The sequence below is a fragment of the Protopterus annectens genome, chromosome 5.part1 (genome assembly GCF_019279795.1).
Source record: "Protopterus annectens isolate FY-2018-M chromosome 5.part1, PAN1.0, whole genome shotgun sequence".
Taxonomy (NCBI): domain Eukaryota; kingdom Metazoa; phylum Chordata; order Ceratodontiformes; family Protopteridae; genus Protopterus; species Protopterus annectens.
In genome coordinates this window covers 533,887,053-533,913,518 of record NC_056736.1, presented here as the reverse complement: position 1 = coordinate 533,913,518, position 26,466 = coordinate 533,887,053, and the positions used below count along the sequence as shown (strand labels likewise).

General features: G+C 41.6%; 1 protein-coding gene across 1 annotated transcript in view; it reads right to left on the bottom strand.

Moving 5' to 3' along the window:
- QTRT2 (queuine tRNA-ribosyltransferase accessory subunit 2) overlaps positions 1-26,466 on the bottom strand; it is an 837,401-nt gene that overhangs the window by 655,369 nt on the left and 155,566 nt on the right. Inside the window, exon 4 of the mRNA XM_044073156.1 lies at positions 14,293-14,369. Within this exon, the coding sequence (XP_043929091.1) occupies positions 14,293-14,369 (77 nt within the window). The remainder of the gene's footprint in view (positions 1-14,292; positions 14,370-26,466) is intronic.

Below are 26,466 nucleotides of genomic sequence, written 5' to 3'. Positions count from 1 at the left end.
GAATTCTCATCTCTGTAACACTACTGTGGCCTTTCTTCTATCAAAGCGACCAAAGGCCCTGTAACTTCAGCAAGCCAAAGGAGGCCCCCAATCCCATGCTCGAGGCATTTGTGAAAAGTTTCTGAGAGGAGATTGAAGGTTAAAAAGGAAGCCCTGGGTTGAGGGACAACAGATGAATCGACCACTGAAGTTCCTGCTTGAGACATGAAAGAAGAGAGACTAGAAAATCTAAAGGATGGGAATGCTGAAGCCAAACTCACTTCAGAAATCACTGGAGCTTTCTCATAAGGAGCTTGGCCAGAGGAAGCATAGGAATGGTGGAAGCCATGTAACCCACAGCCTTCAGAAATTCTCTGTCTGTGATTGAGGCGAGAGGAAGAAGGGACCGAAAGTAAGAAATGAAAGTTAAGGCCATGGGAGGAGACACAAATGCCAGCATTGGAACAGTCTGGATCCTGCACCCCAGAAAAACATGATCCTGAGAAGGAGTCAGAAATGACTTATTGAAATTTACAGTAAAATTAAGTACAGATGCTGAAGCAAGATCTCTAAAGAGGAAGCCTGGATAAGCAGATTGTCCAAGTAGGGAAAGACCTGTACCCGCTTAGCCTGCAGAAAGCAATCACAGGAGTGAGGCATTTGGTGAAGACTCTTGGAGAACTAGAGAGGCCAAAGGGCAAAGCAGAGAACTGAAAATGCCAGGAAGCAGCAGAGAAACACAAAAACTTCCTGAAAAGGGGATGAAAAGGAATGTGTATATAAGCATCCTTCAGATCCAGGGAAATTAGAAAAGCCTGAGGAAGAAGCAGAAGAAACACAGTTTGAAGGGAAGGCATCCTAGAGGAAGGGACCTTTAAAAAAGTGTTTACCTGAGAAAGATCCAGAATGGGTCCCCAGGACCCTTCTTTTCTGGCGGACCAAGAACATTCTGGAGTAAAATCCCTTCCCTCTCTGAGGAGTTGGAACCTCTTGATTTGTTCCTTGAGCTAACAGGCCCTGAAGAACCTCTGGAAAAAAGGGCAGTTGCTCCTGAGGAGGCTGAGGAATGCCCAATAAAGGGGGTAAGAGATTTCCAAATCATGCAATAACCCTGACAAATTATGGAAAGAACCCAGGCATCTTGCATGACCTATACCCGAATAGGAAGGGCCAGGGGAAGACATAGAGTAAGAGGAATGTGACTGAGAAGAGGATAGTCAGACAGCACTTGGTTTATCAGGAAAAGGAGGCTTCTGAATAGAAGCCTTTCTACTAACTTTTTTTTAAAAAAACTTTTGGGGGAGAGCAAGACTATCTATGAACAAAGACAGGCCTATTAGGACAATCCCTCTGAAACGTAAGCACAGGGGGAAACAAAAATATGCTTCAACTTCTGTAAGGTCTTACCCTTTTCTTGCAGGGACTTAAACTCCGCAGCAGTAACACCAAACAAATGCTTATTATCCAGAGACGCATCCATTAGTTTAGCCTTGATATCATCAGGCAAACGCTGAAGTCTGAGCCAGGAATACCTCCTCAAAACAGATCCAAAAGCAGCAGCCCTAGATGAATCATCAGCTGCATCATAGCTGCATTTAATGGAATGGTGAGCTATTTGGGAGAATGCCTCAAGCAAAGCAAGAGCAGAGGCCTTCCCCTCAGAATCAGGGAGATCTAAATAGCTGGACAGGCTTCAGAGAGAAGAGCCAGAACGTACCTAGTCATATGTGTCTGATAGTTAACTCTAAAGGCTAGGGTAGCAGAAGTGCACACCTTCCTATCCAGTCTCTCCATGGTTCTGCTATCTTTATCAAATGGCAGCAATTTAGTGGAAGGCAACAATTTGGAAAGCTTATTGGAAGACACAGACACCATAGAGGGGTCATAAGATGGACACTTACAAAGAAACTTGCAGTCCTTAGGCACTTTATAAAACCTATCAGTTTTTTGGGGAGCAGGGAGTCAGGGGTCAAGAGCCTGAGAAGCAGTGGAAAAGCCATCCTGCAAACCTGCAATAGCAGAAGATCTAGGAGACTCCATTTGTAGAAGCTCATAGTACCTCTTTTGAACTTCAGACACCTTAGCACAGTTCCATTTGAAAAAATCCAGCATTCTAGAAACAGTATCACGAAATGACATCTCCTCAAAGACACCATCAGGACCGATAGACTCTTCTTCCTCATAACTATAGTCAAGTGGCAAAGGAATCTGTGAGGAATAAGTCAGGGGCTCTATCAGAATCAGCAGCATCCTTCTCAGAAGAATCCTACCCCCTGGGTCTCTTAAAAGGGGTAGAAGACCAGAGGGATCAGAAACAGAAACACCCTTAGGAGGCTTGAGAGCCATAAGGGCATTAAACAGGCCTGGAGTGAAGCTTTGCCATTCACTTTCAGGATCTTTTGGAAGAGGTGAAATAGGTTTAATTGTTTGACCAAATGGAATCCACCAAATCCACTAGGCAAAGCACCTTACACCAACTTATATTACTTAAGTGCTTTCATTCCGTCTAGTTTCATGAAAACAGAAATTCACAATCTGTGTAAAAAGAACTTCTTCAAATCACGTGATTTAAAATCATCCAATCATAAGGTTAAAAAAGGTTCACACCCCCTTACACAATTGAAACACTTCCGCCATTGAAAAGTAATAACTAATAAGCAACCATTTTGCCACAAATATAAAAAAAAAACATTTAAACATACTTTAACATTTCAATGAATGTAAAAGAACATTTAATATTAATATGTTCATTCAGACCCAGAGTGTGGGGTTAGCCCTTAATTTGATCTGCCAGACTGACTTGTGACATTCAAGTAATCTATTAAAATCCCCACCAAACATTTTCCTTGCTCACACTGTCCAAAACAAAAAAGTGAATTTATGGAAATCATTACACATTAGGGCATGCTTAGCTAATGCACTGTTTTTGTCCTTCTTGTGAACAGCAAGTGTGTACTCATAAACACTTCTCACTAAACACATTTGTCATGTGTAGGTGAAATGGTCTCTTCTGGCACCTTTGATGTTGTATCTTTATATACTAGTATTAGACAGGAAGAAGGCATAGAAATGGTCAGAGAATATTTAGCCAAAAAAAAAGCAAACTAAATTCATGTGAGATCACTACAGTCTGTTGTTTATGGCACCTAGTGCTTGTCAACATTTTTTTTAATAAATATTACAAGCAGATTTCTGGTGTAGCTATGGGGGCAAGGGTTGCCCACCTTTCACTATTCCTGTGATGGCATCCTGGGAGATGAAAGTCATAAAGGAACATCCTTTGTTTAACAAAATCATCTTTTATTGTCATTACATTGATGATTTGTTTTTCCTAGAGAAGGGGCACAGGACAAATTTCTATATTTTGCAGAGGATATCAATACCAGCACAGAATTGTTTTAAAGTTCACAGTGACGACCCACCATTGCCAACCAATATATGACATGGATATCCCACCTCTGGGCCAGAAAAGAACCTCAATCCTCACCAATGTGTCACCTGTTGGGGGGACATTCATTGGGAGGATAAGTAGTACACACACTATTTCCAGTGCAGTTCTCTGCATCAAGTGCAATTTCCCTTAAGAGTACACTGAGGCCACAGTGAGTCCGGGGCTGGTTCCTCTTTCTCCAGATCCCAAATATGACTCCCCACTGGCATACCTACAGAGTTGAGTCCTTAGCCAGGGTTCCAAGCCAAGTCCTCCAACACTCTCTCTGCCTAAACATCTGACACACACACACACACACACACACACACACACACACACACACACACACACACACACACACACACACACACACACACAGACACACACAGACACACAGACACACAGACACACAGACACACACACACACACACACACACACACACACACACCTGGGAAAGACTGGCACAGGTTTACTAGCTATGCGCCCTTTTGCCCAGACTATAAGGTAGTTACTACTGCCACCAGAACCCCTTGACAGCTACTTTAAGGCCCTTAACAAAGGGTGTCCAAGCTTAATGTGCAATATTAATACAAACGGTAGTTTGACCAAGAACAAGGCTGCTAGGAGTGGCCCACACAATGTCACCAAATAAATATGCAAGTACTCTCAAAACTTAAATATTTCTACAAAGATCAGCCACAATGAAAATATTGAATATATAAATAATAAAAGAGCAGGACAATACTAAATATATATTCACAGTGACATCAGAGTTCAAAATCACAGGAAATATTTAACACAACATTGAAGCACAGTCTCAAACAAGTAAAAAAAAAATATCTAAACTAAGCTTCACTATATTCCTGACTGAATCTAAGAAAATCACTATTCCCTATTAACTTACTTAATAGAGGAAGGCAGATGATGTGGTGAATGGTTCTTCTTGTTGTCAGGTCCAAGACAGAACACAGCATGATCTCTCTCTCTCTCTCTCAAAGAGACTACTCAAAATAATATCTAAAATATTATTGCTGGGATAGTTTGCAGGATGACATCATTTCTGGTCATCCGACTTCTAGTTCCAGTGCAAACCTCCATTGCTGGCAACTGGCAGGACTTAGCATCTACCTGTAAAAATACACATACAAGGGCTTTTGCTCAGATCTTTGGCAGGTGCTGGAAGTTATAAAACAATTGCATTTCTCCACACTTCCAGAGAGTAATAAGTTCACCCCAAAGACAATACAGACTCTGTCTCTCTGGTTGCAATGAAACCTGTGAGATAGCATCTTTATGGCCTAGCCTATAAAGTGATTTAATTTCAGATATTTTCTAAAGTTTGTTGGACTGAGATTAATCGGGCGGTCATGGTGGTGCAGTGGGTAGAGTTGTCTCCTCACAGCAAGAAGTGCTATGGTTCATTCCTCAGCTGGGGTGCCTTCTGTGCGGAGTCTGCTTGTCCTCCCTGTGGTCGTGTGGGTTCTTCAAGGTGCTCCGGTTTCCTCCAACATCCCAAAGACATGCTGTAGGTGGACTGGACACTCTAAATTGCCCCTAGGCATGTGTGTATGTCTGCCCCTTCCATAGAAGGTTGGGTGCAGGGCTGGCAACTCAGAAGAAGAAGTTGGACTGAGGTTAATCATCCAGTTTCCTCTGTTACAACATATTAATTTAAAGTTACAATAGTGCACGTACACTTCTGTACTCTGCAGTAGGCACACTGTGGTTACATTTCAAACACAGCACTTTACAAATACCTTTTCAACACACATCTGTACAAAACAGTTTGATATACACGACATACAGTTCCAATACATTTGTAACACAAGCATCTTGTATAAATCATTTCTATATTCTTCAATGAGATATAATTATTTACAGAATTCCAGCTAGCTGTGCTGGCAGTACCTCCTTTTGTCACATTCACTACTGTTGATTTTGGTAAAGTATCAACTTTTTGGACATTTCCCTAGGATATAACATCATTATAAAAAAATGTGCATGCAAAATATTCAGGAAAGCAACTTCTGTTAATCTATATGTACACCAAAAAAGCTTACATCCTACTTGCATCAAGAAAGTTGCAATTAAGGGACAATTTATTCGTTTAAGTAGGTTGCCATCAGATGATCAGATTTTTTAGAAGAAAAGTGTAAGTTGTTTGATTTATTTTATTGATCATGGCTATGATTCTGATTGGCTAACCATCACTGGAAATGAAGTTTCATTGCTTAGGCATGGAAAAGCTAAGCCAGTCCTGTGTGTGCAAAATTCTTTTGATTTATTTGCCAACAGCAGTGAGGGTGTGTTTGAAACTGCCAGTGGTATCAATTTCACGTTGGTATTTCCCAATCCTTTATCCAATGACATGTTAGTCATTAAAAGTATCATTAATGATAACTGGAAAGTCATAGTGGGGAATTCTGACCTAGTGAAGGTTACAGGAAATAAACCATCCTTTTCACACAAAAGAGCTTCCAATATTAAAATTATATTAGAATGGCAAGTTAATTAAGGTAGTCTAAGCAATCTGACACCCGGTACTTTCCGGTGTGGAAACTGTAGGTATTGTAGATATGCATCACATTCTCTTTTACTCACCTTAGTGCATTGAATATTGACATCTGGGCGGATAAAAGATTCAGTTGTTAAGTCCCAGTGTATTGTTTACATTGCTAGGTGTGAAACTTGCCATGGTTACATTGGAAAAACTACAAGGTGCTTAGTGAGAAGAATTTATGAGCACACACTTGCTATTCACAAGAAGGACATTGGTGCATTAGCTAAGCATGACCTAATGTGTAATGATTTCTGTAAATTCACTTTTTTTGTTTTAGACAGTGTGAACACAAAAACATTTGGTGGGGATTTTAATAGATCTGCTTGAATGTTGCGAGTCATCCTGGCAGATCAAATTAAGGACCGACTGCGCTCCGGGTCTGAATGAACATATGAATATTACATTTTTTTCACATTCATTGAAATGTTAAAGTATGTTTACATTTTTTTTATATTTGTGCCAAAATGGTCACTTATTAGATAGTACTTTTCAATGACAGAAGTGTTTCAATTGTGTAAGGAGGTCTGAACCTTTTTAACTTTACGACTGGATGATTTTAGGTCACATGATTTGAAGCGGTTCTTTTTAAACATGGTTTGCATTAGATTTATATTTCTGAGGAAGTTTTGTTTTCACAAAAATAAATAGAATGAAAGTGCTTAAACAATACAAGTTGGTGTGTGGTGCTTTGTCTGGTGGATTTGGTGGATTCCAGTTGGTCACTTATTTGCATGTCTAATATGTTCTTCTTTTCATGTTTAGTTGTTGCTTCTTTTTGAGTGGGACATCAGTCTTGAAAAATTTTGGGGGCACTGACCTCTGCCAGAACTCAATAATGGTAATTGGAACCTCTTCCCTTATTAGAATTTGAGAAATAGCCCTTGGTTCTTCAGTAATAAAAAGTCCTGGTTCCTCCTGCACACCCAAGGCAGATGTCTGCAAAAGCTCCATGAACATGCATGGCATTGGGTCCATGCTGGCCTCATAAGCAATCACAACAGAGGAATCTGAGAAAGAAACCAGATGATTCTCCGAGCCTTCACCAAAGACGCATCAAATAGAGGTGGTACAGCTGAAGAATCAGACCGGACCTTTTTGGCCTTTTTCTTCTCAAGACGGCTGGTGCTGAAGTCAGGAAGATCCTTCCACGGTATCCTTAGCCAGCAATTTTCAGTCAGTGGTTCTCAAGGTAAACTGCAAGTGAAGAAAGCAGACTCCGCAACGTCTTAGGGACAAAGGACTGACAAATCTTGCAAGACGTATGATCATGGGAAGCACCTAAAGAGAACAAACACTGTTTGTGATGATCTTTATGGGGAATCTGTCTCTTGCACTGGCATTTCCCATTTCTAGATGACATGAAACCAAACAACCAAAACAAGGTAAAGGTAAGATAATAAAAAGAAAAACCTCAATGGGGAACTTATCTGATAGTACTAAAACCAGCAGATGAACAACCATTCAGACAAACAACTGAAGATGGCGTTCAGACTGGTGGCAAAGATGTTCCGAGTATGATATGTCCAGATGTCACCTTTATGCCCTACACCATGTGCAGGGACCTTACTGTCCGGCTGCCTTTGGCAGGGAATCCCTACTGTAAAAAATACTGCAACAGTGATATGGAAGGACATCTATTGTTGCCTGGTCCAAAAGAAGGTCACTTTAATTATCCTGGGAGTGTCCTTTTGAATTTTTAGAAGAACCTTAGTTAATGGAGGAAAGGTTGGAAAGGCATACAGAAACATTCCTGTCTATGGGAATGAGAAGCCATCCATCTTCTAGGTTGTTAGGCAAAGAGTTCCTGGACCAGAATTTCTTTAACTATCTGCTATGAATGGAGACAAACTGATATATATTTTGGTAGTTTACCATAGATGATAGATAAATCCCTAGTAGATCCCAAGTTCAACTCCTACTTGTGAGGGTCTGTCCTGGTCCTGCTCAAGTTGTCTGTCACAATATTCTGCTCTGGTGGAAAGTAAGTAACCTATGTGGCTAGAGACCATTGAGTTTCTAGTTCCCAAGCTACAATAACTACTCTGCAAAGTGGGTAGGATCTGCCCCCCCAACTGTTTATGTACACTTCACTGTGGTGTTGTCTGTGATTACTAGTACAGGGCCTGGAATTCAAGAATGATTTAGAGATATGAGAGCAGTTATTACAGACATTACTTCCTTGACATTTATGTATGCTGCTTACTTCACCAACCTTGCCCCCCCCCCTTTGAAAACAGTTTCCAAAGCAAAGTCTGAGACACCTGTGGTTACTGACAGAGTAGGGGCTGGAAAAGAGAATGGGTGACCTGGGCTAAGGGATGTCTGGTCTACCCACTGGAGTATCCCTTTATGATAGGGGGTGCTGGTGCTGGGTGCAAGCTGATTTGAGAAAGCACTGAATTTTCTCCACGTGAAGTCTGACCAAAGGAATTGTGAGAACTATAGAGTTCATGAAACCCAGAATCCTGAGATGTATACAGCCAGGTGTCATGAACTAGTTGAAGAATAACACAAATTGTTCCTTATAAAATTCTACTTTGTCCTGAGAAAGAAAAATCAACATGAGGGATGTATTCAAAAGATATCTCAGAAACAGTATCCTGCAAGAAGTAATGAGAAAATATTTCTCTAGGTTCACCTGAAACCAGACTGAAAAAAAGGCTTCTTACCCAAGCCAGAGATTCTCGACAAGTTGTAAAAGAGGGAGTCAGGCAGTCTTCTAAATATAGGAAAATGTGAATGCCCTGCAAACTGCAATGGGATATTACTGGTGCAATCACTTTGCACCTTTGAGCTGTAGACAAACTAGAGAGTAAGGCAGAGAATTAAAAATGCAAACCAGACACAGAAAATCTTTAAAAACATCTGAAATTTTTTCATTGGGATGTGATACGTAACTGGAATGATACTTAAAAACTGAAGACAGAGCATTTGGAATGCTGGGACTTTGATGTGAAGGTTCCAAATAAGAAAGGTCTAGGGCAGGTCTCTAGATTCCTTCTTTCTTTGACACCTGAAACAATCCTGAATAAAGTAATTTCCCTGTTTGATATAGGGGAACAGGTTCTATGATCCCAAGAGACACCATTTGCTCTAGTACAGGAGGAAACAGGGATGTTTGATTCTATGGATGTGGAGGAATCCTCTCAAAAGGAGGAATACATTCCCACTACCAGTTGTAGCCTTTTTGAATGATTTTTAGAAGCCAAGTGTCTGAAGTTATCAGGTGCCACAGAGGGAAGTGAAGACCTAGACTTTGGGACAGTTTTACTAAAATGCTAGGGTGGGAAGGGGAAAATATGAAGGTGTATATGGTCTGTCTACATTTTTAAATTGTAATTGGTTTTGGGAGGATCCTCCATCCTTTTTGAACCTACCTATTGCTTTCTGAAACCCTGTTTGCCTGTACCTTGCTGAGACTGCTTATTCTTCTTCCTATAAAAGGATCTTGAACTGGAACGAAAGTTACTATTATATTTTGGTATGCAGAATTGAAAAAGTGACCCCTGAATTTACCTTTCCTCTTTTGTCAAACCTTTTAAGGACCTCAGCAAAGGATGGGCCAAATAATACCTCTTTATCCAGGACAGCATTCAGGATCTCAGCTGTAACATTTTCTGGTAAATTCTAGGAACGTAGCCAGGCAAACCTTCTCATCACTGACCCAATAGCAGCTGCTCTAGATATAGTATTAGCAGTGCTGCATGAACATTAAGAATGTTTGGTTATCTGAGTCACACAGGATATTAAAGAAGTCAAACAATTCAATGATGTTGTAGCCTCTCTGGAAGGGGGATCAACAACTAACTTCCTCACATTACAAAGAGGAAGCTAGCAGAAACAGTATACATGAGCCTGGCAATTTACTATTCTGAAGGAGGAGGAGGAAGAAGAAGAAGAAACCTTCTTAAATTTATCAACTGCTTTCCCATCTTTGTTAGAAAGGGAAAGGGTTACCTGCCAAAAGATGTCTGGCAGAAGATGGTTTTGACAAACAAATCACTGTAGTGTCTGTTCTGGAGAGTGAAAACAGAAATCTGTGGGTTTGAGGAACCTCATATAATTTAGCAGACCTTTTTGGGGTCAGGTGGCTGACTGTCAGGCAAATTGCTGACTATTAAAACAGCATCATCTAATGCTGGCAATACAGGGGGAACAGCGACAGACTAAGGAAAATCCACATGTAATAAGTCATATTATTTGCTGAGATTCTGACATTTCCTTTTGTTACCCTGAAACAGTTCTTTCATTCTTGTTACAGTATAAGAAAAAGATAACTCTTCGGAGTGGGGGGCAGAATCTGATTCTCCTCCTGTAGCACTGGCATTTGAGAAATGCAATCAAAGTCTAAGTCCTGTCCCAAACGCTCTGAATCAGAATCTGAGAGAGATGAAAATCTTTTACTTTTAAAATTCTGAGAATAGTCAGAATTTAAAAATTGAAAGGCATAAAATAAGCCCTTAACAAACCCATTCAATCTTCTCTGTCCTTCCAATGTGAAACAGTAGAAAAATGCCCAATATTGTTTTCTTTTTGTCATATGACAAGGTCCCAATAAAGCGGACCTGGGCAGTACTGCGATGGTTTGAAATCCCAGAAACATTGGTAGAATTAGTGCAGGCTATGTACAAGGACCCAAGTATGAACAGTGTTCGGCCTCACAGTGGGATTCCCAGTGGGAGTGGGTGCACACCAGGGTTCAGCTCTGAGCCCACTGCTGCTCATACTGGTGATGGACTACATTAGCAAACAGGTTGAAGGCGGCAGATCAACAAAGTTGCTGTATGTGGATGATGTGGCAGTACAGGCGGACTCTGAGCTAGAACTTCAGCAAAGGATAGGCGAATGGAATGCAAAACTGAAGGCACATGGGATGAAACTAAGCACAGATAAGATGGTGGTAATGGTAGCATATTGGGAAAATCAGAAGAAGCTGAGAATAGATATAGAAGGGAAGACAGTGTAACAGGTAAACAGCTTCACGTATCTGGGAGGGGTGGTTCAGGAGAAGGGAAGTCTGAATGAATAGGTCAAAGCTAGAATCAGAGGGGCTGCAGCCAACTGGCATAGAGTGTCGGGTGTAATCTATGACAGAAGAATGCCAAAAAAGCTGAAAAGTAAGGTATACAAGACAGTGGTGCGACCAGTTCTACTGTATGGTACAGAAACCTGGACAGTAAAGGCAGATCAGTTGAAGAACCTAAAGGTAATGAAAATGAAGTGCCTGAGAAGGGTAGTAGGAGGCACACTGTGGGAAAGACGAAGAAATGGAGATATAAAAGCAGAAGCCAAAGTAGCTATAATTGCAGAAAAGATGAAAGAGAACAGATTATGGTGGTATGGACTCGTGCAGAAAAGCAGAAGACAATCTGGTGAGGAAGATTTGGGACAGAAAGAAGAGGAAGTGGGGACGTCCAGCAAAGAGGTGGATGGATTATGTGAAAAAAGATCTGCAACAGTCAGGCCTGAGTGTTGAAGAAGGCAGGAGTGTGGCACTGAAGCAAAAGAGTTGGCAACAGTTAACATGATACCCCAACCCCATGTAAAAAAAATGGGAAAAGGGGAGCTGATGATGATAATGATTCTGTTTTCTTTTTCTAAGAGAATCTCAACCTTCTGTTGCCTTTTTGTAAGAGACCCCCCTAATAAAGACCGACTCGAGGATCGGTCCTATCCCCAAGAATCAAGTTCCTTAGATTGGTTTTGCTGTACAGCCTCATCCACTCCTACATCATCATCCACTCCTTCCTCTGACATAGATAACTGTGTTTCTCCCTTGCCCCAAGAGGCCAGTCGAATAGCCACAGAGGATGTGCATGACTCCTGGACCACAGCAATTTCTCAAGTAGCAACACTAGAGGGTTCAAGAGAAACCTAAGAGCGGTCCAAGGTACAGGGGGGAACAGTACTGGCCACTGCAGAGTCGCTCATTGTTGGCTAGGAGAAGAGGAACCTGATTTGAAGGCCAAACACTCCTATGCAACTTTTTTTTTCATGCATTTGGGGGAGGGAGAATAAAAAAGTGCATGACAAGCAGGTAGAAGAGACTTGAAAAGTTGACAGTATAAACTGATTAGACATTTACAGTTCTGAAATAAAATGTTTAATGAAAACCCCCAAAACCTGTACTCCATGTCCCTAGCTATAGTTTTTGACAAAAAGACAAAATTTTTTAAAAAAGTAGCAGTAATTTAAAAGGAATTTCCCCACACAGAATTTTGACTGAAAATAAAATTTTATATATTTTTTTAATGCCAAACACAAAAAAAATGTTAGTTCTAGCCCCCGTCTATAACTTTTTTGTTCACAAATGTTGATAAAGTGGAAGATCTTCCCCAACGGGGTACTTAACTGCTCAGCCTTAGTGACTCTCTAACTGATTCTCAATCACTCAAAGCCAGCAAGGAAGATCTCACTTTCTTGGAAAGTTGTAAAGGTTTGGGCACCCTAACCACTGTGTTTATGCCACCCTCCTTGATGTGTATAGCTGTTAGTGTGTGTAGAAGGTGTCCTTAAGTTTTGAAAGTTGGCCACTTGGCTATAACTCATACAGCTTACACCACTTCACCAGTGATCCAGTGATGAACACCAACATGTTAACTTCTAACGAAAAGTCAACGTGGTTTGGAAGTAATGCTAACCTATCATACTCCCAATCTCATTCGTATAGAACTCTATAGGACTCATAAGTTTAACAGCCTTGCACAGAAACCATCTCAAAATGTATGCACTTAAGAGCATGTCTGTAATTTATCTTATCCTTTTCTCAAGAAACTATGTACACTCAAAGTCATACTTCAAATGAAAACTTACTACTCTAATATCTTTCTTATCCTCAAGCTAGATATTCTTCTAAGGAATAATTTTTGCCTCAGACAGAATCTGGTCTTTAATGTCTGCAACCCACCATAATACTTGCAAACTTTATAAAACAAAATCTGCTGCTTATTATGAAGCTCTGTCTTTCTTCAACAGGAAGGCTATCTTGACCAGGTGCTTTCATTTGTTTCAAACTCTTGATTTTAGACTACAGGTCAAATAATGAAATGGCCAATAGAAAATACGAGCTTCTTCACACTTAAATTTCCACAGGAGTAGGTTCTGTAACAGTTTCTGAAGTTATCGGAATACGAATTACCATCTAAACTTTAGTTAACTTCACCATCCAACATATCACTTTATGAATGGTCTGTTGGATTTGCCATTGGTATGACACAAGATGCCAAGTTTTAGGATCTGGTACTAGATTTAGTGCAGAAAATACACATTTGTACCTCTAACCATTAAAGTCTCAAACAATGAAATGTGACAAGTGCTCAAAGGAGAAACCAACCACTAGTTTTATAGCAAGAAAAACGTGTCTACAGTAAGATGTACAAAGTTGAAGCAAGGAAATAGCAATCCCTCCCAATCCCAATACATGACAGTTTATTTCTGTTGGGTGATAAGAAGCATGTAATAGCAGATAAAGTAAATCAGAGCAGAATGCCAGGCACATTTCAAAGGTAAAGAGTAAGAGGCAGCTTTGTGAGAAGGTGGAGAGACTGTGAAGCTATAATAAAGTAAAAAGGCAAGGCAGACAAACCACTGCCTGACAGAAATAACAGTTCTGGTAAGAGTAAAGATACTAAGGAAAAGCAAACGAATAAGGAAAGGAACAATTAAAATGAAATCCAGACGTCAGTATGCCAAACAGAAAGAGAAAGTTGCCATCAAGGAAGAACAGGCACCAAAATATAATCAGCACGGGTATGGGGTACTACGGGATAATCAAAACCTAAGTAAAGAAAAAAAATGGAAAAAGTGGCACAACAGGATAATGAAAAACTGTTGTAGAAAGATAACATTAAATGATCAAAATGCATTTAGTACAGAACACTGGACATGCAAGGAGCAGCATAAGCATATCCATTATGAGAGACAAGGAGATAGCCAACAATCTCAGAGTAGACAGTGAGAGAAAAAATGATGTTTCTTCCAACAAAGTGAGTCATATATATGGATGGATCGTAAATAAATCTAGTACTCTATGGGAAATCCTAAATGGCTACAAGGGAAAGAAAAGTTAAAGCTCTGAAGCGTCAACAATACAATATGTATACAGTGTGGTAAAATAGTACACCACAAGCCAAATATAAAGGTCAGAGGCACCAAGAGAAAAACAAATTCTGACACCAGTTCTAAATATCAGCAAAATGTAGGCATTTAACCTTTTAACACGGCTTGCAATTTTAAACAGGTTTTAAACTTAACAGCCAACAAATTCTCATTTAATCACCCCGTTACACATGGAGAAAATCAACAAGCACCACACTGACTTACTTTGTTGGTGTTATATCCAGGAGGGCTTGGAATGGCAGGATCTTGTAGGGAGCAGTACAACACAGAATGAGGCATACCTAAGGAAGGGGAAAAAGAAGAAACAAAATAACTCACTTGAAAGAAAAAGGCTGCTTGCCTCTTTCACTTTTTGCCACACTACACAATTTAGAAGCATTAAAACTGGATTAGAAACACATTTTGTTCTACAAAATCTGCTAAAGCTACAAGGAAATTGTCAGGAAAAAAGTAGTCACTCTTGTGGTGACATTGAACCATTATTCACAACAATGGCTGCCCCAGTAACTTCCAGACCACTCACCTATACAATCTATTCCCTAACTCAAGTATAGTACCCCTTTCCCCTCACTATCATTTCAATAACAAAAACATACAAGGATGTCAATGACCTACTTCAAGCTGAAGCTGAAGCTGACCACAATCCACTAATCACAACATGTCACAGCTGTGGCTGTGGGATGGACTCCATGGTTGGTTTTGAAGCTATTTGCAAGGGTGTAACTTTAATGAAATGAGTGAAAAATGGTCACATCAGATAAAGCTCCTCTCAGATGTCCTACAAAGATTTATTGTTGGGATAATATCTACTTCACCCTGTTAATGAATTAGCTACTTCTAACAGTAACAAAAATCTTCAAATCACCCTACACATGATCTGATGCCACAAAACCTGAGCAAAAATACTACTACAGTGCACAAGAATCTTGAATCGGGTTTTAAATATTACACCTGATTGTCTAGTAAACACATCCTAAATCGTGCTAAGTTTACAACTGTTTACGCCGTCAATAATTACGATATACAAGTAAACTGCTTGTTACAGACCCAAATGGCACACCAATTTTCTCAGACACCTAGCTTCATACATTAAGGCTCCTCTTTACCCCACTGTCACTAAGCTGCCCACACAGAGTACTGTAGGAAGATTATGCTTTGTCAGGGAATTAACACCCAATAGAAGAAGAACATATTGTAGTGACAATACATATTTATTCCATACAGTACTAAATAGGGTGTGTTGCTTTCTCATCATTTCTAAATACAGAAAGCATCAATATTTAATCATGCAAAAGTCAAAGAGGCTATTCATCTCAGCAACTGCCACCTCTGTATAAAACACCTTCACATTTAAATCATCAGACATGGAAACTGCCATCCTGCCACACACAAGCAGCAACACAACATTGCACAATAGTGTTCAATGATCAGGATGCCCCTTACACTCAGAAGGCATGCACTTACTCTAGCTCTACAGGAAACCGCATTTCGACTGTTTCAGTTTGCAGGCATACCCCATCTATCTGGTAATGTTTGGAATGAACAAAAGATATTTACCTTCAAGAAGTTTAAAGATCAACAGACTTGAGGTCTACAAACGCCAATACTACAGACATAACAGATTATCTCAACTGTTCAAAACAATGATTACTGAAAGAGTACATGTACTAAGAATTACAGCTACATCACCCACTTGTGATTGTCCAAATCTGCCAACCACACTAATGTTATATCCTTTGTTTTTCTGTTATATATTTTTTCCATTATGCATATACATTGAAATAAAATAAATGTATGTACTACTGGCATGCGATATGGCAGCAAAGGATCTCAGGATCAACTAATTTACCTGGCTAACAAATAATAATAATAAAAACAAATATCACTATCCTACCACTTTCTTTGACAGAAATATATACTTAAAAGTGATTTGTCACTATTCTTACCTGCACAGTTGTTTGATTGTTGTAATGCCTTCTTCCATGGTTTCACAACTGTTTCATGACTTGTAATAACGGTTCCCTTTTTTCTGTTACTGTTCATTGTGTGCTCCTCCTCCTTGCAATTCTCTATGGAATATGGACACCTTTGATGTCACAATAGGCATTCAACAAAAACTGTCAGTTTAGTGTATGAGATTAATTCTAAAGAGAGTTGTTGTTTCTGTTGAAAGTACTGATGTCCAAGTTACTGGTATAACTTCTGATGCTGGAATTCTACATCCTTACAAAGATTACCCTTATTTGAGTTCAGCAGGAAGTTCAGACGACAGCTATATTGATGTTAACGATGGTCCATACGGTAGTAAAATCGTGCTCTAAAATGACGACCTGGCCAGTGCTCTTCTGTTATCCACTCAAAAGCCACGGTGGTGCAGCGGTAGCATTGTTGCCTCACAGCAAGAGGCTCTCCCATTGGATTCTCGGCTGGAGCGCCTTCTGTGTGGAGTTTGCATGTCCTGCCCACGGTTGAGTGGCGTTCGAAAAACATGCGTGAATGGGCATCAGGCTGGCACCTCGGCACCATAAAAATCTACTGCCAATCATTAGCAGACTGGAGTTCCGCTGTGGCGACCCCTAACCGGGAAAAGCCGAAAGAAGAAGAACACTGTACCACACTCACAACTTTACATTGCTATGCAGGTTCACTTTACTGTTGTTGTACTATTATAAAATATAATCGGTCTAAACATTGTTAGAGTAAACTCTCATAAAAAAAAGATTTGAAGGTAGATCAGAATATCATTGCATTGCATGCATTATGATTATAGCATGCTTGCGAGTGATAGTGGTACATATCTTGTGAGTATTTTTCTTTTATCACTACTTTATGTTCAAGCAGACATTGCTTTTTTTCTCATTATTGTATGCTCAAGCAATTCATTAAACTACACACGTTACTTTCTTGCTGTATCTCATGGAGCTTTTCTCCCTAGGCCACTGCTGACTTTCGGGTCAACAAAAGCAATCAAAAAATAACGTAAAATAAAATAAATTTGTGAAATCATGAAAAGTAAGGATTCTGCTAGGATATACTGTAATGAATTTATTTGCTGATGCCTATTAAATGAAATTCAAAACTGGTGACTGCATTACTTTCATTTTTGTTTGCACTTCCTGTTATCATGAGTAGTACACAGCAGTACAACTTTTGCAAATGCTTTGAGTGGCAGTTGTGTGTAGTGGGTAAAGTGTTTTTGTTTATAACGTAGGGTAGGAAGTTAGTGAATGGTATGGATCTGTTTAAAAGTTAAGTACGAATATGAAATTATACATAAAGCACTGTAATTAACCTCAATGAAGCAGTGTATGCAACGGTATTGTGTTAAAGTTGTGTGTGTGTTTATATGAGTGTCAAAACCCAGTCAGGGACATTCTACAGTATTCTGGACAACTGATAAGTATTGCACAGCCGACTATCATCATACCTTGGCTTAGACTACTGAAAGCAGTACATAAACGGATAACTATTTCCACAAAAACAAAACGTACAGTTTATGCCATTTTTAAAAATGAACTGTAACAAGATGAGGCTGTCAGCAGTGCAATACAAAGATACAACCTATTTCACCAATGCACAAACCTAACATTAACTCCTTGAAAAGAAGGGCTTTGAAAAATAGTAAAACAGCCAGTGCAATATTGATTAGATTACAAAACTGAATATAAATGCATTTACGTTGCTTTCATCCTGTCACAGATGAAGCACTGGGAAAAAAATAACAGCAAGCCTGTGAAAAAAGCCTGCCATGCTTCAATATTTACAGCTCTAATCTAGCACTGTTAACCCAGCATGACATCGTACCAAGGGATGAAGTTTCAGAAAAATACATTTTGGAATGCAATGGAAGTCCTGTCTTGATAGTTTCAATTAAGAAAAAGTATTCCACCAAAGAAAACACACACAGCAGTCGCCACTACGTACAGTAAGTGATACTGCTATTGCAAGGCATGCAAAACAAAAGCAGTGTAACAAATCACTTTAAGGCTGACTTGAAGATTTCCCATTCCAGTGGCTTCCCCAACCCTTGCTATCCCCAGTATTCCATTATAAATTACATTTAAAATAAATATATTCACAATACTAGGTCTACAAAAGTTCTTACCCCCACCCCCCGCACACACACATACAATCAAGGTCCATAAGCCAATTCTTTGCAAACACTATAAATACAAAAATAAAAATCAAAGAATATTATGTTGTGATGAAAATGTGGGACTAACTTAAAAAGCTGTTGGTCACTAAATGTACAGGGTCAGCATACTAATCACCATGCAGTATGCCAGCATTGCATTCCTCTGGCCTGGCAAACTGCGGCATCAGGCCGTATCACATCCACAGTTGGATGAACAACTGCTAATAAAATGTTCAACCAGAGGATCCCGTTGTTGGCTGAAGGGTTATGTCACTGATGACAGCACATTAGAAGCCTGATGATGTGTGTGATTTTGGCTTGGAAGCAGTGAAGAGTAAACATCAGAAACTGCTTAATTTGCCGTTTAAAGAAATGTGAATTACAGAACTGACCAGGAATGAGAACATTTCTCTCACTCCACGAACAAAAGAAGTCACTACCAGCACTTTAGAGACTGCAAGGAATAAGGACTCTCTGGATGACAGTAGGCTTCAGGAGGACGAATCAGGTGGAGGTGAAGACACATTTTCCCTGTTTTGTCTTGGTATTTATTCTTATGTAGTCCTGTCACACACTGATTCCTCTAGGGGGATAAACAGTGTAGATTAACCAGAATATTGAAGACATCTACACAAGAAATACAAAAAAATGGTGGCAATGGATCCCAAAAGAGAAGGCAGCATTCCCATTATGAAGATGTAGAACTAGGGCAGACAGGAAAGAGGTAGCTTTGATGTCTGTCTAGCCTGAAGTTTGGGAAGGACACAGAGTGAATAACTGGGATCACAGAAGTAGTGACACATCGAAGTGAGCTGGATTTGGTCGTATAGAGACAAACTACTAGGCTGGGAAAGAGAGAAACAGCATGGCAGAAGTCAAGACAGTTAGCGCTGGCCGTGGACAGATTTCACATGTAATAATCTCTGAACTCATACCTGTCCCTGGCATGGATGAGAGTAGGGAGTACCCACACCATAGATTTTCATACAACTACATCACTGCTTTTTCCTGGGCCAACCACATTTTAGGCAACCTTTCCAAAATTCATTGTTATTTTAAGATTGACAACAACTTCTGTACTTAGAAACATTGTAATTCCCCACAGTCCAGCACAGACCTCTTTCATAAGTTTAACAACATTATATTCAGAAGAATGTGCATCTTACTACTATTTATTTTTACACTGGCTGGTATACTTTGAAATTACTGAAAAAAATCCAGATTTGTAAACAAGTCTAACAAAGTACAGCTATGACAGACTCATGACCCTGGGGATATAATGGACAAGCCAGGTCACAGAAGGGTTGACTGTCATCAGGCAATGAGGAACAAAGAACCCACACTTCATTATTTCTCACTTTCTTCAGTGTTTGAAAATGTTTAAAAAATGTATATAAAACATTTTATAATTTTCATTTGTAAAGGACAACTGCACATTTGCAGTTGTAACAGTAAGAAGCTTTTCTGATCTGTGTACTAAACACTAAATTGCAGCAGTAGCATATAATTGTCTTCAGTCTAATGTTCCTTTTACTGTATGCTGAACCACTGCGAGTACAGTCACTTTTTTCTTTCAGAGTCTCTTATATTGCCCTCTCTTTTTTTGTATTATTTCATTTCTGTCTACTCCTGGTAATCAGTATGAAAAAGAAGTTATGTACTCACCATAACGTTCCATCTGAGTAGTTATACTTAATTTTTCTGCAACCTGTGGGTATTCGGATCCGTATCGTATCCGAGCCGGCAACTTTTTTTCTAGCACCTGCTCTAAGCTCCGAGCTCCTCCCCCTACCCATAATGCACTACCATCTCCTACCTTCCCTCAGATCGAGTTTGCTGCAACTAAATAAATAAGCAACTCAGCCCAATGAACCAAACCTGTATAGACAGGACAAGGTCCGGGGGACGGACGGAGGGAAGGTTACAGAAAAATGAAGTATAACTACTCAGATGGAATGTTATGGTGAGTACATAACTTCTTTATCTGAAGTAGTTAACTTCATTTTATCTGCAACCTGTGGGACAGAGTCCCCAGCTACTCCAATCCTGGGAGGTCCCTATGGAAGGATATTCCTGCGCATCGCAGAGCCAAAGGATGCTCTACCCCTAGAAATCAGATATAATTTGTAATGGGAAATGAAGGTATGTGAATTGGCCCAGGTCGCTGCTGCACAAATTTTGTCCAAAGGAACCCTAGACCAAAAAGCAGCAGAAGTCGCCATGGACCTGGTAGAGTGAGCCTTAACAATACCAGGAGGAGATAAACCTTTTGCTTTGCAGACATGCGAAATGCAAAGAGTGATCCATCTGGCCAAAGAAACCTTAGAAATAGCCTTTCCCAGAAAGGCTTTGGAAAAGGAAACAAACAACTGGTCAGTCTTGCGGAATGATTTTGTTCTATGAAAATAGAAGCAAAGCTGTCTATGAACATCTGACAAATAAAGTTTGTATTCACCCTTATTTTGGAAGTTAGGAAAGAAAACAGGCAGATTAATGGACTGGTTTATGTTTGCTTCAGATGCCACTTTGGACAAGAAGGAAGGATTAGTATGGAGAGGGACCCTATCCTTATGGAAGACCAAATAATGAGGCATGGCAGACAGAGCTTGAAGCTCAGAAACTCTCCTAGCAGATGTAATGGCGACTAGGAAAGCTGTCTTCCAGGATAAAACTTTTAAATCCACCGAAGCTGCAGGTTCGAATGGAGGAGCCACCAATGCCTGTAGGACAAAGGTAAGGTCCCAAAGGGGAACAGAATCCTTGATAGGAGGGCGCAACAGAAAAGTGCCTTTAAGAAAGGCCTTACACAGCCTAGAAGAGGCTAAGGCAATGTTGTCTTCACCAACATGAAAATTAGAAATGGCTGCAAATTGTATTTTCACTGTGGAGGAGCTAGCTCCTTGCTGAAAAATGCCAGACAAGAAATCCAACACTGCTGGAAAAGGGGCTGTAAAGGGATCTAGGTTTCTCTGTGACGCCCAAATGGAAAAACGTTTCCATTTACTGCGATAAAGTTTCCTAGTGGAATATTTAAGAGAAGCCACCAGAATGGATTTTACTGGGGATGAAAGACCGGGAGTCCTGGCAATTAACGGAACTGGAGCAACCAAGCTGTCAGCTTGAGTCTGCCCAGGTCGGGCGGACGGACACCCGAAGGATGGGAGATTAGATCCAGCCAGGGATCCAGAACCCATGGAGGAGCTAAGAGATGAGACCAAAGGAATGGGAACCAAACCTGATGATGCCAGAATGGGACAATGAGGATAACTCTGCACCACAGTCGGCAAGCTTTCTGAAGAAACTTCGGAATGAGTGGCAATGGTGGGTAAGCATACAGAAGCCTGGGGGGCCAAGCAAGGACTAAAGCGTTTCTGGGGGCTTCCCCTGGTGAGGGAATCAGAGAGAAGAACTCGCTGCACTTCGCGTTGGAAGGAGATGCGAAGAGATGGCAGCAAGGCTGACCCTATGCAAGGAATATCTCCTCCACTACTGACTGTTTCAGAGACCACTCGTATGGCATCAAAATAGCCCGACTCAATCTGTCTGCTAAAATGTTGTAGCGCCCTTGGATGTGCATTGCTATCAAAAAACGACTGGTGGAAATAGCCCATTCCCACACTCTCATGGCCTCGCGACAAAGGGGATAGGATCTGGTTCCCCCCTGCTTGTTGATATACCAGACAACTGACATGTTGTCTGACTGAATTGCAATCAATCCGAGAGAAAGGACAGTGTGAAAGGCTTCCAATGCTAAAAGCACTGCCCTCATCTCTAGAGCATTTATGTGCAACTTGGTCTCTGACTGGGACCACGTGCCTTGGACTGTCCTTCCCGAACAATGTCCCCCCAACCAGAGTTGGGAGGCATCCGTGGTCACTGTGGCTTGGACTGGAGATGAGGCGAAGGGACGTCCTTCTAATATCTCCGGTGAATTTAACCACCAAAGAAGAGACGTCCTGCAGACGTGACTGATCCTGATTGGAAATTCCATGGGCAGGTCTAGCCAAGACCACTGAACAGCCAGAGTCCATTGAAGAACCCACATATGAAGGCGCGCACAAGCAAGAATCGATATGGAGGCAGCCATGGAGCCCAGTGCCCGGAGAACCTCACTCACCTTTGGAGACTTGAAGTTCGCTATCTGAGCTATGTGGCACCTGAGGTGTAAGATCCTGTCTGGAGTTAAGAATACTTTCATCTGCAAGGTGTCTAGCTGTGCCCCAATGAAGTCTAAAACTTGTACTTGTTGCAATTGGGATTTCTGAACATTGACTGTAATCCCCAATAGATCTGCCAACCGAATGAAGAAGTCTCAGGCCAGACAAAGCAGATGCTTGTTGGGTGCAACGAAGAGCCAGTCGTCCAGGTAAGGAAATACCTGAATACCCTAAAGCCTCAGGTGAGCCGCTACAACTGCCATTACCTTGGTGAACACCCTGGGGGCTGTGGTGAGACCGAAGGGTAGGGCTCTGAACTGAAAATGACTGGCTCCCAGCCAGAAGCGCAGAAACCTCCTGGAGCTTCTGTGGATCTTGATGTGGTAGTAAGCATCCTGGAGGTCTAACGAGCATATCCAGTCGCACTCTCGGAGATAAGGTAGAATGGACTGTAGGGTGACCATCCGGAAACTCTGTTTGGCTACAGACAGGTTCAAAGATGACAACTCTAGAATGTGCCTGAGGTCCCCATTCTTTTTTGGCAGTAAAAAGAACCTTGAGTAGACACCTGATCCGGACTGGTCAGGGGGGACCTGTTCGATGGCTCGTTTGAGAAGCAGCTTTGAAACCTCTAGAGCTGCGGCCTCCCTGTGAGTGGGTGGAACATCCGGGAGGCGTTTTGGAATATTTGGAGGGGAAACAAATGGGGTAGTGTAACCCCTGGATATAATCTGTAACACCCAGCGATCTGTCGTAATGGACTCCCATGCCGCTGGGTGTAAGGGCAATCTTCCCCCGACTGCCTCCAGAGTAGGACAGCCGGGCAACCCCTCAATGCTGCTGACCGGGTCTATCAGAAAAAATTTCCCTAGACCCAAAATTCCTGGGACCCCCTCTACCTCTGGGTCAGCATCGATCCTGTTCCCCTCTGCCTCTGGGGGAATAGTTGTCCTGAGAATCCCGGAAAATCTGAGATTTTCAGAACCACATCTTCTTTTGCCCTCTGATTCCTAGAGAAGGACCGCTGAGGGTTAGAGAAGCGGATCCCGATGGCAAAGTCTTCCTGTCCTTTTCGCTCTGGACAAGTGTGTCATGTACTGTCTTCCCGAAAAGGGAAGAACCGTCAGAGGGAGTGCTAATAAATGACGCCTTGAAAGGGTCCACAAACTGACACAACTGGAGCCAGGCATGACGCCTCATGGCTATGCCTGTCCCAGCCACCCTAGCTGTTCCTTCTGTCGCATGGGAAAGGAGCTGCATAGATGTGTTTGTGACTGACTTCAGAGTAAACATTTTTGCAGAGAACAACTGTTTGTCCTACGGCGATAAAGACTCTGGGGGCGACTCAGCGAATTCCGATGCAAGGTCTCGCTGAAGCCAGATCACATGTGACAAATAGTTCAGTGCATGGATTTAAAAGGTCGTTGAGGAATAAATACGCTTCCCAAACCTGTCCACCGACCTGGACTCCTTGTCTGGAGTGTGGACTGAGGAAAGTACAGTTGTGTACACTTACCATAAATGTAGATGTTCAAGTGTCTTCACTGTTGCAGTCATGACTGTAGGGTTCTCTCCTGTCGGCAGGCAGTCCTCGGTCGGCCAGAATCCCAAAGTCTGGGTCCGGCGTCGGCTGTCAGCTTTGTACTCATGGCGCTCTAACGTCAGGGAGCATGGCTGAACAGCCGACGCCGGACCCAGACTTTGGGATTCTGGCCATGTTCTCCAGTTTTTCTTGCCCCAGATGTCAGGAGTCCCAAAATGAGTAAGGTCCCATACCCTTTGCAAATACACCTCAGAAGAATGGTGAAAAAAGGAACCACACAAAAGAAAAATAAGAGGGACAGGAGGGAGGGAGCAGACTGCAACAGTGAAGACACTCGAACATCTACATTTATGGTAAGTGTACACAACTGTACTATGTTCATCGTGTTTCACTGTTGCAGTCATGACTGTAGGGTAGAATCCCAAAGCAGAATGAAAGGGAGGTGGTCATAAAGTAGAGGGGGGCGGCTAAAAGGCCCTGCAAGACTGCAGAAGCAAAGCCTGTCCTAGACTTAGAGTAGAGAGGTAGATTGTAGTGCTTTGAAAAAGTATGCACTGAACTCCAAGTTGCAGCTTCCAAAATGTCTTTGGTAGGAACTCCCCTGAGGAAGGCAGCTGAAGTAGCAGCAGATCTGGTGGAGTGAGTCCTTATACTCCCTGGGATTTGCTTTCCATGGTATGAATAGCAAAATCTGATTCCATGAGCAATCCATTTAGAAATGGTTTGTTTTGAAATGGCTTTACCTTGGGAACTTGAAGCATAAGAAACAAACAATTGCTCTGATTTCCTGATGTCCTTGGTTCTGTCCGGGTAAAAACGTAGTTGTCTGTGTACATCCAAGGAATGTAAGATCCTTTCCCCTTTATTTTGAGGAGTGGGGAAAAAAGTTGGCAAGTGAATAGTTTGATTTAAAGCCACTTTGGAAACCACCTTAGGCATGAAAGTAGGATTAGTCCTTAAAGTCACCCTGTCTTGATGAAAAATAATATAAGGTTCCACAGCCATAAGAGCTTGCAACTCTGAAACTCTCCTGGCAGAGGTCAGGGCTAACAGGATGGCTGTCTTTCAAGATAAAAACTTGATGTCAGATGTGGCAGCAGGCTCAAAAGGAGGTAAGGTGAGCTTTTCCAAAACATAGTTGAGATCCCAAGCAGGAATGGGAGGAGATCTAGGGGGCCTTAAGTTCTTAGCTCCTCTGAGAAACTGTCTCATGAGCTGGTGGGAAAAGATTGGAGGGTCTGTATTATAATGCACAGAAATAGCAGAGGCATGTATCTTAATGGAAGAGAAAGAGGGACCCTTATGTAAGAGGTCTGTCAGGTAAAGAAAAATCAAAGGAATGTTAGGAAGAAGAGGATCAGAATCCTGAGCCTGCATCCAGGAACAAAATCGTTTCCATTTTCCTGCATAAGATTTTCTAGTGCTAGGACGTCTGGCTTCTAAAATGACATCCATAACCTGCTTGGGTAGGAGAGAATGAATCAAAGACCCTGGATTAACCAGGCCGCCAGGCTGAGAGTTCTGACATGGGAGTGTAGAATCTGACTCTGGTGTTGGGACAGAAGGTTCGGAGTCTGTGGTAAAACCCAAGGGGGTTCCAGACAAAGGTTTCTCAGTGTTGGGTACCAAAACTGTCGAGGCCAATTTGGGGCCAGCAAGATTATAATCTTGGGCTTGTCCTGTTTGATCTTTAATAATACCCGTGGAAGAAGAGGAAGAGGTGGAAAGGCATATCCCGAGAGGTTTCTCCAACTGAATGATAGTGCATCCACTTTCCAAGCTTGTTCGTGGAAAGTCCTGGTGCAAAAAATCTGTAGTTGATGATTGAGGTGGGATGCAAAGAGGTCTATGTGAGGACATCCCCAGACTGCTGTTATCATCTTGAATATTTCAGTGTCCAGCATCCATTCGTGTGGGTCCGAAAGGTTTCTGCTCAGACCGTCTGCCAGGAAGTTTTGCTTCCCTGGTAGAAACTGAGCTTGAAGGTTCAGATTGCAAGCTAGAGCTGTGTTCCACAGATTCATGGCTAGTCTGCAAAGGGGGTAGGAATGAGATCCCCCTTGCTTGTTTATGTACCACATAACTGTGGTGTTGTCTGTCCGTATCAGTAGTTGTCCTGGTTGTAGAAGATTCCTGAAGGCCAATAGAGCTTTCTGAACGGCTAACATTTCCTTTAAATTGATATGCAGGTGTTTCTGATCCTTTGTCCAAAGGCCCTGCAGGCAGTTGCCCTGAAAATGGGCTCCCCATGCATAATCTGAGGTGTCCATGGTTAGTATCTGAGTGGCAGGAGGCAGACAGAAGGGTTTTCCTTTGTTTAGAGTACATGCCTTGGACCACCAAAGGAATTCCTTTTGAAGACAAGGCAGGACAGAGATCAGTATGTCAAACTGTGGCAATGCTGAGACCATACACTTTTTAGGTACCACTGTATTTTCCTCATATGTAGTCTTGCATATGGTAAGAGAAGGATGCAGGAGGCCATGTAACCCAAAGCCTGCAGAAATTTCCTTGCAGATAGCCGAGTTAAAGTTGCCAAGGTT